This window comes from Pelobates fuscus, chromosome 7 (assembly GCF_036172605.1).
Source record: "Pelobates fuscus isolate aPelFus1 chromosome 7, aPelFus1.pri, whole genome shotgun sequence".
NCBI classification, from domain to species: Eukaryota; Metazoa; Chordata; class Amphibia; order Anura; family Pelobatidae; genus Pelobates; species Pelobates fuscus.
Window position 1 is genome coordinate 142,117,244 of NC_086323.1, and position 12,160 is coordinate 142,129,403.

Here is a 12,160-nt window from a genome sequence, read left to right on the forward strand (position 1 = left end):
TTTGAACAAAACCGATATAGGCAGTCCAGAAAATTAAAAAAAAATTGTATATAAAATTTTGACTTTTTTGAGTTTCTACTCTTCTTCATGTGGCACAATTCCCCATAAATGCTATACCTCCAAGTATTTATTTGCAAAATCGTGTCCATTCTTTCCTCTTGTACTTGATAGGTTGCATGGAAAACTTAATACTACTTTTCAATACCTAGCATGGTATTCTTTGGGGGTCCTCTAAAGCTCCAAACCCTGTCTAGCCAATCTCTCCAATTATGTGGATTCCCATCTGCTTGTTTTGCAATACGGAATAAGGGATGTTCTTATAATTTATTAAACTACGTTGCCTTACGAACCTTTCGTTAGTATGGATCTATGGAATGTTAGTTATTCGTTGTGATTCATTATTCAACAATCTGCTGACCAATTTTTTTGCACTCTACCTGTCTTAACCCCTTCAGGACGGAGTCAATAGTACACGTTCTGATCAAAACAAAACGTAAACAAAAACTGGAATTTGCGCTATATGTCTGTTCACCCGTAGTTTCCCTCTTTCATATTTTATGCGCCCACACTAATTATATATAATTTTGTTCAGGAGAAACAGGGCTTTCATTTCATATCAAATATTTATATATGAAACATAATTTATTATGAATAAAATAAAAAAAACTGTGAGAAATTTTAATTAAAAAAAAAAAATTGTAGTTCCGCCTCACATTTTAGCTGTAAATGTCATAATACGGTTAGGTTTTACTGCAAAAAAAATGCACATATTTGTAATCAGCGATGTCTCACGAGTACAACAGTACCCCCCATTAACAGGTTTTATGGTGTTTTGGAAAGTTACAGGGTCAAATATAGAACGTTCCATTTTCAAATTGAAATTTGAGACGGTGTGGTAGCCCAGGAATGAGAATTACCCCCATAATGGCATACCATTTGAAAAAGTAGACAAGCCAAGGTATTGAAAGTGGGGTATGTTTAGTCTTTTTAGTAGCCACTTAGTCACAAACACTGGCCAAAGTTAGCGTTCATATTTGTTTTTGTGTGAAAAAAGCAAAAAACTAATATTTGGCCAGTGTTTGTGACTAAGTGGCTACTAAGAAAGACTGGACATACCCCACTTGCAATACCTCGGGTTGTCTACTTTTGCAAATGGTATGCCATCATGGGGGTAATTCTCATTCCTGGGCAACCATACGCTCTTAAAGGCAACATAACCAATCTGGCAAATTTCAATGTCAAAAAACTGAAATGCAAGCCTTATATGTGACTCTCTAACTTTCCAAAACACCATAAAACCTGTACATGGGGGGTACTGTTATTCTCGGGAGACTTCGCTAAACACAAATATTAGTGTTTTAAAACAGTAAAACATATTACAACAATAATATAGTCCATAAAAGTGCCCTTCGTTTGTAAAAAAAATGCAAAAAACTTCACTTTTACTTAAAATATCGTTGTAATACAATTTACCAGTTTGAAACACAAATATTTGAGTTCAGCGAAGTCTCCCGAGTAAAACAGTACCCCCTATGTACAGGTTTTATGGTGTCTTGGAGAGTTACAGGGTCAAATATAGTGCTTGCGAATTAAATTCTCTGCATTTTCTCCCTGTGTTGTCAGGCATGTCAATCAAATTTTAATTAATAAAATCACATAATTATGTTAAAAGATTATTTAAATATACACGTAGAATTTTAATATACATGCATTTATAGGTATTTAAATTCTACGTGCATACTAATGTACTCTTTTATGTAATTATATGTATTTATCTATATATATATATATTTGCGGTTATTTGTATTATATATATATATATAGAATGTCATTCTCAGTGTATTTTGTTACCAATATATATATTAATAACAAAATACAGTTAGAATGAAATTACATATGAATATATAATTTATATTAAATTTTGTTTCAATATTTTATTTATTTATTTGATTATTTTATTTATTTATTTATTATTGTAATTATACGTATATATATATATATACTAATATTAAAATACACTTTGTATGACATTACATATATATAATATGTATATATATTATATATAATATATATATATATATATATTATATATATATAAAAATACTTTTAATTTAATTTTACACTTGTCTAATATTTTTTTTTTACACTACCTACCAGCAGGGGGACTGTCTGATATTTTAGACAGTCCCCCTGCTGGCAGATCCATAGCCAGCTATAGGGGGCCATGTGATCGCTCTTTGAGAGCGATCACATGGCCCCCAGGGGCCTGATTTGCCGGGGGAGGGCTGTCTGGGCTGTGAGGCAGCCCTCCAGAAGAGGATCACGGCGGAGGTGAGTACATCTCTCCTCCTGGGGCAGAAAGCCGTTACGGCGTTCTATGCCGCCGCAACGGCTTTAAAGCCCTTTAAAGCCGGGACGGCATAGAACGCCGTAACAGCGTTAAGGGGTTAATAAAGAAATTTTACATTAATCAGCTGCATCCTACCACAAGATTGGGGACACATAATGTCAGCGCTCAAAGGCAAGACGCCATTAAAATTCAAAGACTCCCAATTGACTTTCTACCAAGACCTAACAAAAGCTACTCTCCAATGGAGAAAACCCTCAGCGATTTTACTGACCAGTTACGCTCAGCGGGAATACCATATCGTTGGGGAAACCCACGCCACCTACTGGTCACACATCAAGGAAACACATACAAAATAATCTCTGGTACAGACACCACTGCGATACTACAAAAACTAGGTCTACCAACCACGAACAACCAGACCGTTACTCCAGTGACGATCGAGCCGTTCACTTCGAGGACCCGGAGAGTGGACACTCAGGCCACCTGACGGGTAAGGGGGTAGAAGTCTCCCAACCCAACCTGTTCAAAGGCTAAAAGCTGTTAATTGTCTCTCAAGTTAATGTTTTACTAAACTCCTATGTTGATGGCCCGCAAGTTAAAAGTCTGGCCCATTGCCGCTCAAAGAGCTTGCCAGAGAAGGCGCAGGCAACCTGGCGCACCAAACACACGCACAACAACACAGAGCGCAACTTTCCCCCCCGACAGCCCCTAGGTTAGGGTCACCACCCCTCAAGAGCAGCTCCCACAGACCACAGAACAGACACCTCCGTTGAGATAAAACACTCCCTGACAAGCTGCTACACGAACAAACTGACTGACTGCCCAATCTATTGGTAACCATTACAGATCCATGAAGGGGACCAACCGCACACACAACAACCACTCTATTCATATAAACCTGAATACCCACGACGGATTGCACCACCAACCCACTGCCTAGGATTTCATAATCGTTTCACATATATAAAAAAGGTGCCAAATCACAACATATGTATTAAGAATCTGATGTTGATTTCCACTCGAATGTTCGCTATTGCATATGGCAACTGTACTTCTTGTTACTCGGCACACAAAAATAAAGAATTAAAAAAAAAAAAAGAATCATTTTACATTATGTTAGAGGATTGTAGCATTTATCCAGAAAGCAAATGCCATATTGTCTCTTTAAAAATACATACTCACACACTCTCCTTGCTCTCTTGCAGTATGCATATTCCTATTGCAAATGAATCAAAACATATACATGACTCTAGGGTATAGAAACACACTTTTATCAATGTATACATTATTTTGGTAGTCAAGGTTTTTACAGAGGTCTGTGTAATATAAACTCAACAGACAACACTGTAATATTATTTAAATAATTATGCTTTACGCTCACTGATGCTCCCTGCATGCCGTTGTTTTGGACTTTTCTGGTTGGGCCCTGCTCACCACTATTTTCATTTATTTTAGAATATTTACTGCATTACTTGCATCAACAAGACAATTAGTCCTCTTTCTTAAATTTGGGCCCTTTACGATTTATATAGGAGAGAGGTCTTGGATATTAGATGGGTATTAGATATGTAGAGGCAGTGGACTGGGAACTATAAGGCAAATGTGCTCCGTGCTGATGAGACTCACAAGGTCAGAACTGCAGTCCATGGCTCGTTTCTGATCACTGATCTTTTAGATCATAGCCCATGCTTACAAAAGCTGTGTTTAAAACAGTGTCCGTTGCGAAGGGTACCTGCAGATTTCCAATATGCAACTCTTGAATAGTTGTGGAAACATGATTTTTTTCAAACTTCTGATTTCTGTGCCCCAGGGGCCTCTTTAAAGTCCAAATGATGCATTACAGCATTTAATTTAATATTCTCCATAACATTCTATGAACTATTCCAGTTAGGCTGTATGGAATGGGTAAACCCACTACAGACATATATTAGATACACTGCGGCCAAATCAGCAACCTACATTAACATGTGGTGGTTACGCCCAAAAGCATAGTCATACTGGAAAACAATAAATTCTCTCCTCAAATCAGTATTTCAAAACGAAATCCCTCTGTATATCTTTTGTCCAGAACTTTGGAAGGTCTGCATAAAAATAAACTGCTACGATGAAAAGCATTAGCTGCTAGAAGAGTTCTGAAGGATATTTAGACCACAGGCAATACCTCTCATGTAAAGTCATTCTCCAACAGTTTAACATTAAATGAGAACACTGGGGCTCCCACACTGTAGGTATGGCTAATGCAGAATGTACCAAGTTATACCAGCAATGGTATACTGGGCAACAGTAATAGACTGAGAGCATTCAGCTGACACTGTCTGTGAATCACTGCTTCCTAATGGTGCTTGGACTTATTGATTGCAAAACGATTTAACACTGAACAAAGAACCAGTGCCAGAGGAGTCCAGGTACCATAACCACTTCAATGAAATAAAGAGCTTATGTTGCTTAGATTATCCCTTCCCTCCCCCCCTCTCTTTTGAGAGTAATCGTACTTCTGTTTGTAAATGTAGCATTCTACAGAAATTATTTCATCATTTTTTATACTGATTTGAAACACGTGTGATGATGCTTGTGATGAGTCTTATAAATAAGAAATACAAAACCACATCAGCTCTTGGTCAGGATTTAATTACATTTTTTTAAATAAATAAAAAATTTGAATCATCCAATACAAAATAACATTAAAAAAAGGCAAAATGACATCAATTGCACTAACAGTTTTTGTTTTTTTGTTTTTTGTTTTTTAAACACCCCTCAAGGACACATGACGGAAATATTCTGCCATGATTCCCTTTTATTTCAGTGGTGTCCTTAAGGGGTGACTGTTTTACTTACTTCCCTTGTATATCCTTATACATATAAATACTTCAGTAGAATTTATATAATGAGTAAAACAGGAACCGTCACCAACAGAAATGCAAGAGTTCCTTTGTATATATTGTCAACAGTTGTAAAAAAGACTTTAACCCCTTAAGGACCAAACTTCTGGAATAAAAGGGAATCATGGCATGTCACACATGTCATGTGTCCTTAAGGGGTTAAAGGTCTTCCAAAGTTTTTTATTCTCCATTGGTTTGTTATAGTGTGCTCCCCATGTACTTTAAATCCAGCATGAATGGATGGTTTTCAATAAAGTGGGGGAAAGGCCTGATTTCTTCTTCTGATTTCTGCACACCATCCCTTATTTAATTAAACTTTTCCTCCCCCTACTCAACACCCCCTTTCTTTTCACAAATTCTCCCCTTTATGCATTTGCCAGTATTTGTCTATTGTTTCTTGGGTTCCTCATTTTCTCCACGCTCCAGTTTCTTCCCTCCTTATTTTCCATTTATGGAGCTTTAATTCATTTACACTCTTTATATTGTGAAAGTTTTACAGGTGAGTTTACCAAAGACTGGTAACACCATTGTCTGCCTTATTCATACGTATGTTGCCATTTTTCTTCTAAAACTTAATAAACATGTCTGCTCTAACAAAATGCTTTATGCAACAGTCAATACATTGTTTAATGAAAAGAGAAGTTGCACATGACTTACTGTGCATCATTTATTTAAATGAAGATGTAACACAATGATCTTGTTATGAAAAATAAAAAAATAAAAAGAGAACTGAAGTTAAACTGTGTTGCAACAAAAGCACAATGAAAACTCAGACTCAAACATTCATATTTCTTGGGCAATATATTGTTTCCAAATATATCCAATATCTGAAATTCCTAAATCTTCTTAACCATTTGACTATATCAATTGACTCTGAAGTCAAACCTTTCATTATCTGTGGCTAGCACATGGTTCATTTCCAATTCAACGCTAAAACGTCTAAATATTCTTCATACCAACACTCCATATCCCACATAATTTAAACTCAAAAACAACAACACAAACTTTCAACTGGATAAACCAAACTGCATGACCACAGTAAAACGGAGGGAAAGTGTCCCACTGCAGTTTTTCCACTTCTGATGATAAAATATCCCTGTGTACTAGTTTTATAAAATAAAAATTCAGCAGCAGGATTTTCCAAAAATGCTGGAGGAGAATGCACCACGTGCCCAAGTATCCGCATAATATGTAACCCAGGAGGACGGTGTGAATAGGCTGTTTGGAGCAGAGCTAAAGTGGTGGACTACATCCCAGGAGATTTCTCTGTCATCCCTGAAATCAAAGAAATTATATTAATGACTTTGTAGGTAGGCACGTGTAGAACTGGAACGGACTTAGACATGGACTCCTCTCCTGTGGCACTCTAAACATGTAGACAGTATATGTTACAGGAGCCCAGCCATAAAATACTCTATTACTGTGTACAACAAATCTGGTAAAAAGTGTGTTCCCTATTAACCAACTCCTTCGTGAAGTTTCTGCCTGCATAGTTCCACGTGTTTCTTGAGTTTCATGGTGTTCTCTGAGCTTATTAACTTCTTCATTAAGTACTTGGCCACTGCCTTTATCAGACAATGTGGTGACAGGCAGGTGGTGTCCTGCAATTTGCTAACCAGTCTGTAAAAGTCCTTCAATAGGCGAAACCTGGAGAGCTTCTTTAAATTAATGGGAATATCCTGTTTTTCGCAAAGTCCTTCAAAGTAAACCACATTGTAATTATTTAGAATTTCCTTCTTCTCCTCTTTCTCCAAGTCATGCTGCAGGCACGCCATAGCTGCACCAAACAGGTTTGTTGGATCTGTCCACCCATAGGCTGCAAAACCTCTGTTTCTCCATTGTTCATACATAGACTTGCTTCTTTTCGTCCAAACAAGGATGACACTCCCTTTCCTTTGGCTCACCAGTTTCCTTTTTTGATAAAACCATGGCACCATTCCAATTTGACTGACTGTATTCATGTCCCACAGGTCCAAGATGACCTCGCAGCCAAGGACACTTTGCAGGAAATCGGCAAAGGCACAAATTAGAATTTTGTACTCGGGAGAATCTGGAGAATACACCAGTAGCACGGTTCTTCTCCAAAGTGGAGCTATAAGGAAAGAAGTAATGGAAAACGGTGAAGTTCTTTAAGTAAGTAGTATAAATTAGATCCTGGAAATCAAAAAATATACCAAATTAGATGGATTTCAGAGCTCATTTATTGCTCTTCAATCTGTGAGGATGATTCACTAAAGTTGTGGCTATGGCTGCATTGGAGAATTATTTCAGCTAAGACCATTTTTACCTCAGTTTTCCGATTCTCACTTAATACAATAAAGAACTTTTAACCTGATTTGATTTTAAAAATGTTTTGCCAAGAATACATTAAAATCGGCCTTGTTTTCAAGTATATCCAGGGAACTAGCAAACAATATAATTATACTGAATATAATACTATATTATAAGAACCTGCCATGATAGTATTTAATAGTTTGAAATGTTTACATTACACTTTATGCGCACACTATATACATATTGTTTTTTTTTTTATAAGCAGTAAGACATGATTATGTAACCGCATGTATGCTCCATGAGATACTTTTAAGCAAGTAAAAACACACTGGGTTTTTTAATAAATTGAGAATTTAAATTGAATTTCAAATTTAAGGTTAAAATAGGCAAACTGGAAAAAATCTCTAAGTCAGTTATGCTTTCTATTCAGTTACTCTGAAATTCCCTTTAAATTCTTACTTTAGTAAGTAACTCTGTAAATGTATCCTTCAAATTAGTTAATATTCATTTTTTTTCTCGTATCTATTAACCAGCGTAAACCGTTTCAGTATTGATAAAATAATCAATCGTAGCTACAGATGTTTATAATCACAATTACATGATTTATAGTTTTGTACTATGCATGGTCACCTTTTTATGGAGCTAATCCCACTTAACTGCAAGGGGTAACATTATGTTTTCATTTTTAGTTTGGCACAGTCTACTGCCAATAGAGGATGCCACAGTATTTGCTTTCCGTAAATCTCAGCCAATCTCTAAACAACCAACACATCTTCACTCGTACAGCTTTTGCCTACGTTTAAATCACACGCGCTCTTCTACAAGATTGATACTGCCCCCCTTTTCCACAAATGGGGAAGTTATACAAATAATGATTAGAATTGCAACTCAAAATCAATGTATCAAGATGTACCAGCATGAATACACACAGACAGGTTACCAATCAATAACAACAAATTTATGCAATTTTTCTTACACCCACTTCTATTGTACTTTTTAAATATAAGAATCATTGTTTGGGTGGAGGAGATACCTTTCAGGGTTATTCACTAAGGTGAGAGTTCAAAGTGAATGCAGAGAGAATTACAAATCTGAGGTCAAAATAAAACAAATATAGGTAGATATTTCCAAAAGGTGACAAGGTGTGAGCCATGTACTGCAGGATCACAATGTCACCTGTCATTTTTAATGGTTTGTTGAAGACATTCCCTATGCAGTTATTTGATTTGTGTCACTAAATTATTTGCAGAATTTTTCCACCCGGAAACATTTTCTTAGCCATCTATACTTTCCGTTTGTCTACTTTGGCCTTGAATTTGCAATTCACTTTGAAGTCTCACTACTATGTTTATTTATTGTGTTTTAAGTTTGTCGCAATTGTGCTGCTTTTGAAGCAGGGATATTTGCACGTTTGTCAGTGTGGTTGCTCCCGGAGGTGCAGTCTAATTGTACCCATACTGGATAAAGGGAGGTGCTTGATTTACTATGAAATAGGCAGAGTCTGTGCTTTTTAATGTCAAATTGACACGTGCAATTGCTACTATAACTGGAAAATAGAGAGAGTTAAGAATTAGCAGCACATAACTACTACTGTAAGGTGGGAACCAATGCTGACACCCAACTGTGTTCGCAGAGTGTTATTCAGTTATTATACAAGTGACCTGGCAATGCTTTGACACCACAGTGTCTTTGTCAAATTGAGTGGATACAATTTGAACAAATTAGTCTCAGCATTGCTTCTATTGCAGACCACTAGATGGAGATCTTTCCAAGAATCCAATGGATCCATCCATTCTCAATCACTGATTACTGCAGGAACAGTCAATTTAATGGTCATAAGCTATGCATATGTCATTGCAATACAACAAGGATAATATTGTTTTGTTATCTGAATGCGAAGATTCTTTGAAAATGTGTTTATGATTATTAACTGTGGCCGTTGCAGAGCTATAAATCCATGCCCCAGGCAGACGGGGAACTTGCTATCAACAACAATGTTATTTGGAGACATCTGCTAAAAACTGAGTGACATAAATCAAATACCTGCACAGGGAATGTCTGCAATAAAGTATTTCAAATGACAGGTGATGTCGCCACCCTGCAGTAAATGGCTCACACCTTGTTACCTTTTGGAAATATCTATCTAGGTTTGTTTTTAGTAACCAGCTTGCACGAGGTGAAGATGAGTGTGATAGAATCACTAGATATTTTTTCTCACCTGTAAATATTTTCCAGATCCTTTGGTAGGCCAGGAATAGAAGTACGATCAATATGGAAACCGCCAGCATCGCGCCAATAGACACCAGGCCCAGATGTTTGTGGGAAACTGCAAGAAACAAATAAATAGAGATAAAGCTATAGACATGTAATACACCATGTATGTATAAACTGGTTTGCAATGATGTGGGCCTAGCACCAGAGAAGTGATTCACTCAGGGGTAAGTACTCCAGCAAATCGGATTTCTGGCAATTTCCCCTTTTCCATTTTTCTGCGATTCATAAAATGACAACCACTGAGTTAGGTAATAATAACATCCAGATCCAAGGACAAACTCAAATGTTACTGAAAGCTGAATACACCCTTCCCAGTATTTGGCCTTAACAGAAATATATGTATGAGTCCATACTAATCAGGCTCCTCACTGCCATATGTGGCCCCTGACCTGAATAGAATGAGGCATGCAATGGTATAGAATGAGCAAGCACAGACCAAATTTCCCCCTCTTCTTACATGGTATAAAGTGTAGAAGTAAATGGAGACATGTATGAGGTTATATCCAGCACATGCATTCACTAATAATGCAGCTAACAGGTAGGGGAAAGGATGATCTCGCTATTATCTCGCACTGAATCATCCATGGAAGGCATTGCAGAAGGGTATATTGTAGTTCTAACTGCACTTGTTACAATCCATATTTTAGAAGACAGCTGCCCACTTGCTTCTGGTGTAAACTGAACACAGCGGCTGACAAGATGAATTCTATGAGGTTAACATTGTAAGTAGGGTTAAATGGTCTAGGAATATTGGAATTAAAAGGTCAGCCTACGTATTATAAGCACGCTGCATCATTGCAAAGTGTATGTTGTTTAACCCCTTAAGGACACATGACATGTGTGACATGTCATGATTCCCTTTTATTCCAGAAGTTTGGTCCTTAAGGGGTTAAAGCACCCGGAACCCACTCCTTTTCTCAAAGAGGGCTATAGCAACCATTATTTGTAAAAATCACTGCCGTTATAAGACTGCTCAGACTGCCAGCTCACTTGCCAGTTTCACTTTCATTCTCATTGTGCATGCAGCATGCACACACCACAGTTTGCATCTCAGTTGATACTGGCATCTTAATAAAGTGCTATCAGCCTCAGCACAGCTGTTATCAGTTTACTGAGCAACTCCAGTCATCCTTCCTGATAACTGAAACTGCACTTTGTGGATACTTATCTTTACTACTTAACTAATTATCTCATAATCCTCTGCTTGACAAATGTCACCAAAAAAACTAAATAAGACACTCCTTAATGTTGGAAGGGTGTGCCCGCAGTGAGTAATTTCTTTCAGCTTTTTTTAATTTGTCTTGCCGATATTTATTCATTACAATATTGATATAATGCATTACAAATATATGGCCCACTTTTTACTAGGCAAACCAGTGTTCTGTTTATACCACTTCTTGCTTCAACCAATCAATCAAAACTGGTACCTGCCCAGGCGCACACTATGGGAAACATATGCGACAACTCTTATCAAAGAATAATGGGAAGTCTACAGCAGCTGGGGGTATAAAGGCTATTTTTACCGCAGATGATATCAGGGGTGGGGGATCTTTTTCATATACTCATTTGCACCCTTCCCCACCTCCCATATATCTACAGGGTGTGCAGAATTATTAGGCAAATGAGTATTTTGACCACATCATCCTCTTTATGCATGTTGTCTTACTCCAAGCTGTATAGGCTCGATAGCCTACTACCAATTAAGCATATTAGGTGATGTGCATCTCTGTAATGAGAAGGGGTGTGGTCTAATGACATCAACACCCTATATCAGGTGTGCATAATTATTAGGCAACTTCCTTTCCTTTGGCAAAATGGGTCAAAAGAAGGACTTGACAGGCTCAGAAAAGTCAAAAATAGTGAGATATCTTGCAGAGGGATGCAGCACTCTTAAAATTGCAAAGCTTCTGAAGCGTGATCATCGAACAATCAAGCGTTTCATTCAAAATAGTCAACAGGGTCGCAAGAAGCGTGTGGAGAAACCAAAGCATGCAGCTGCCAAGATGCCACTTGCCACCAGTTTGGCCATATTTCAGAGCTGCAACATCACTGGAGTGCCCAAAAGCACAAGGTGTGCAATACTCAGAGACATGGCCAAGGTAAGAAAGGCTGAAAGACGACCACCACTGAACAAGACACGCAAGCTGAAACGTCAAGACTGGGCCAAGAAATATCTCAAGACTGATTTTTCTAAGGTTTTATGGACTGATGAAATGAGAGTGAGTCTTGATGGGCCAGATGGATGGATTGGTAAAGGGCAGAGAGCTCCAGTCCGACTCAGACGCCAGCAAGGTGGAGGTGGAGTACTGGTTTGGGCTGGTATCATCAAAGATGAGCTTGTGGGGCCTTTTCGGGTTGAGGATGGAGTCAAGCTCAACTCCCA

The 12,160-nt window shown here is 37.7% G+C and overlaps 1 protein-coding gene across 1 annotated transcript in view; it reads right to left on the minus strand.

Annotated features, from left to right (window-relative positions):
* Positions 1-5,394: 5,394 nt before the first annotated feature.
* Positions 5,395-12,160, minus strand: part of IL17RE (interleukin 17 receptor E) — a 101,098-nt gene continuing 94,332 nt past the window's right edge. The window contains exons 15-16 of the mRNA XM_063428147.1: positions 9,722-9,829; positions 5,395-7,321 (exon numbers count right to left, since the gene is read on the minus strand). Coding sequence (XP_063284217.1) covers positions 6,687-7,321; positions 9,722-9,829 — 743 coding nt within the window. The 3' untranslated portion in view covers positions 5,395-6,686. The remainder of the gene's footprint in view (positions 7,322-9,721; positions 9,830-12,160) is intronic.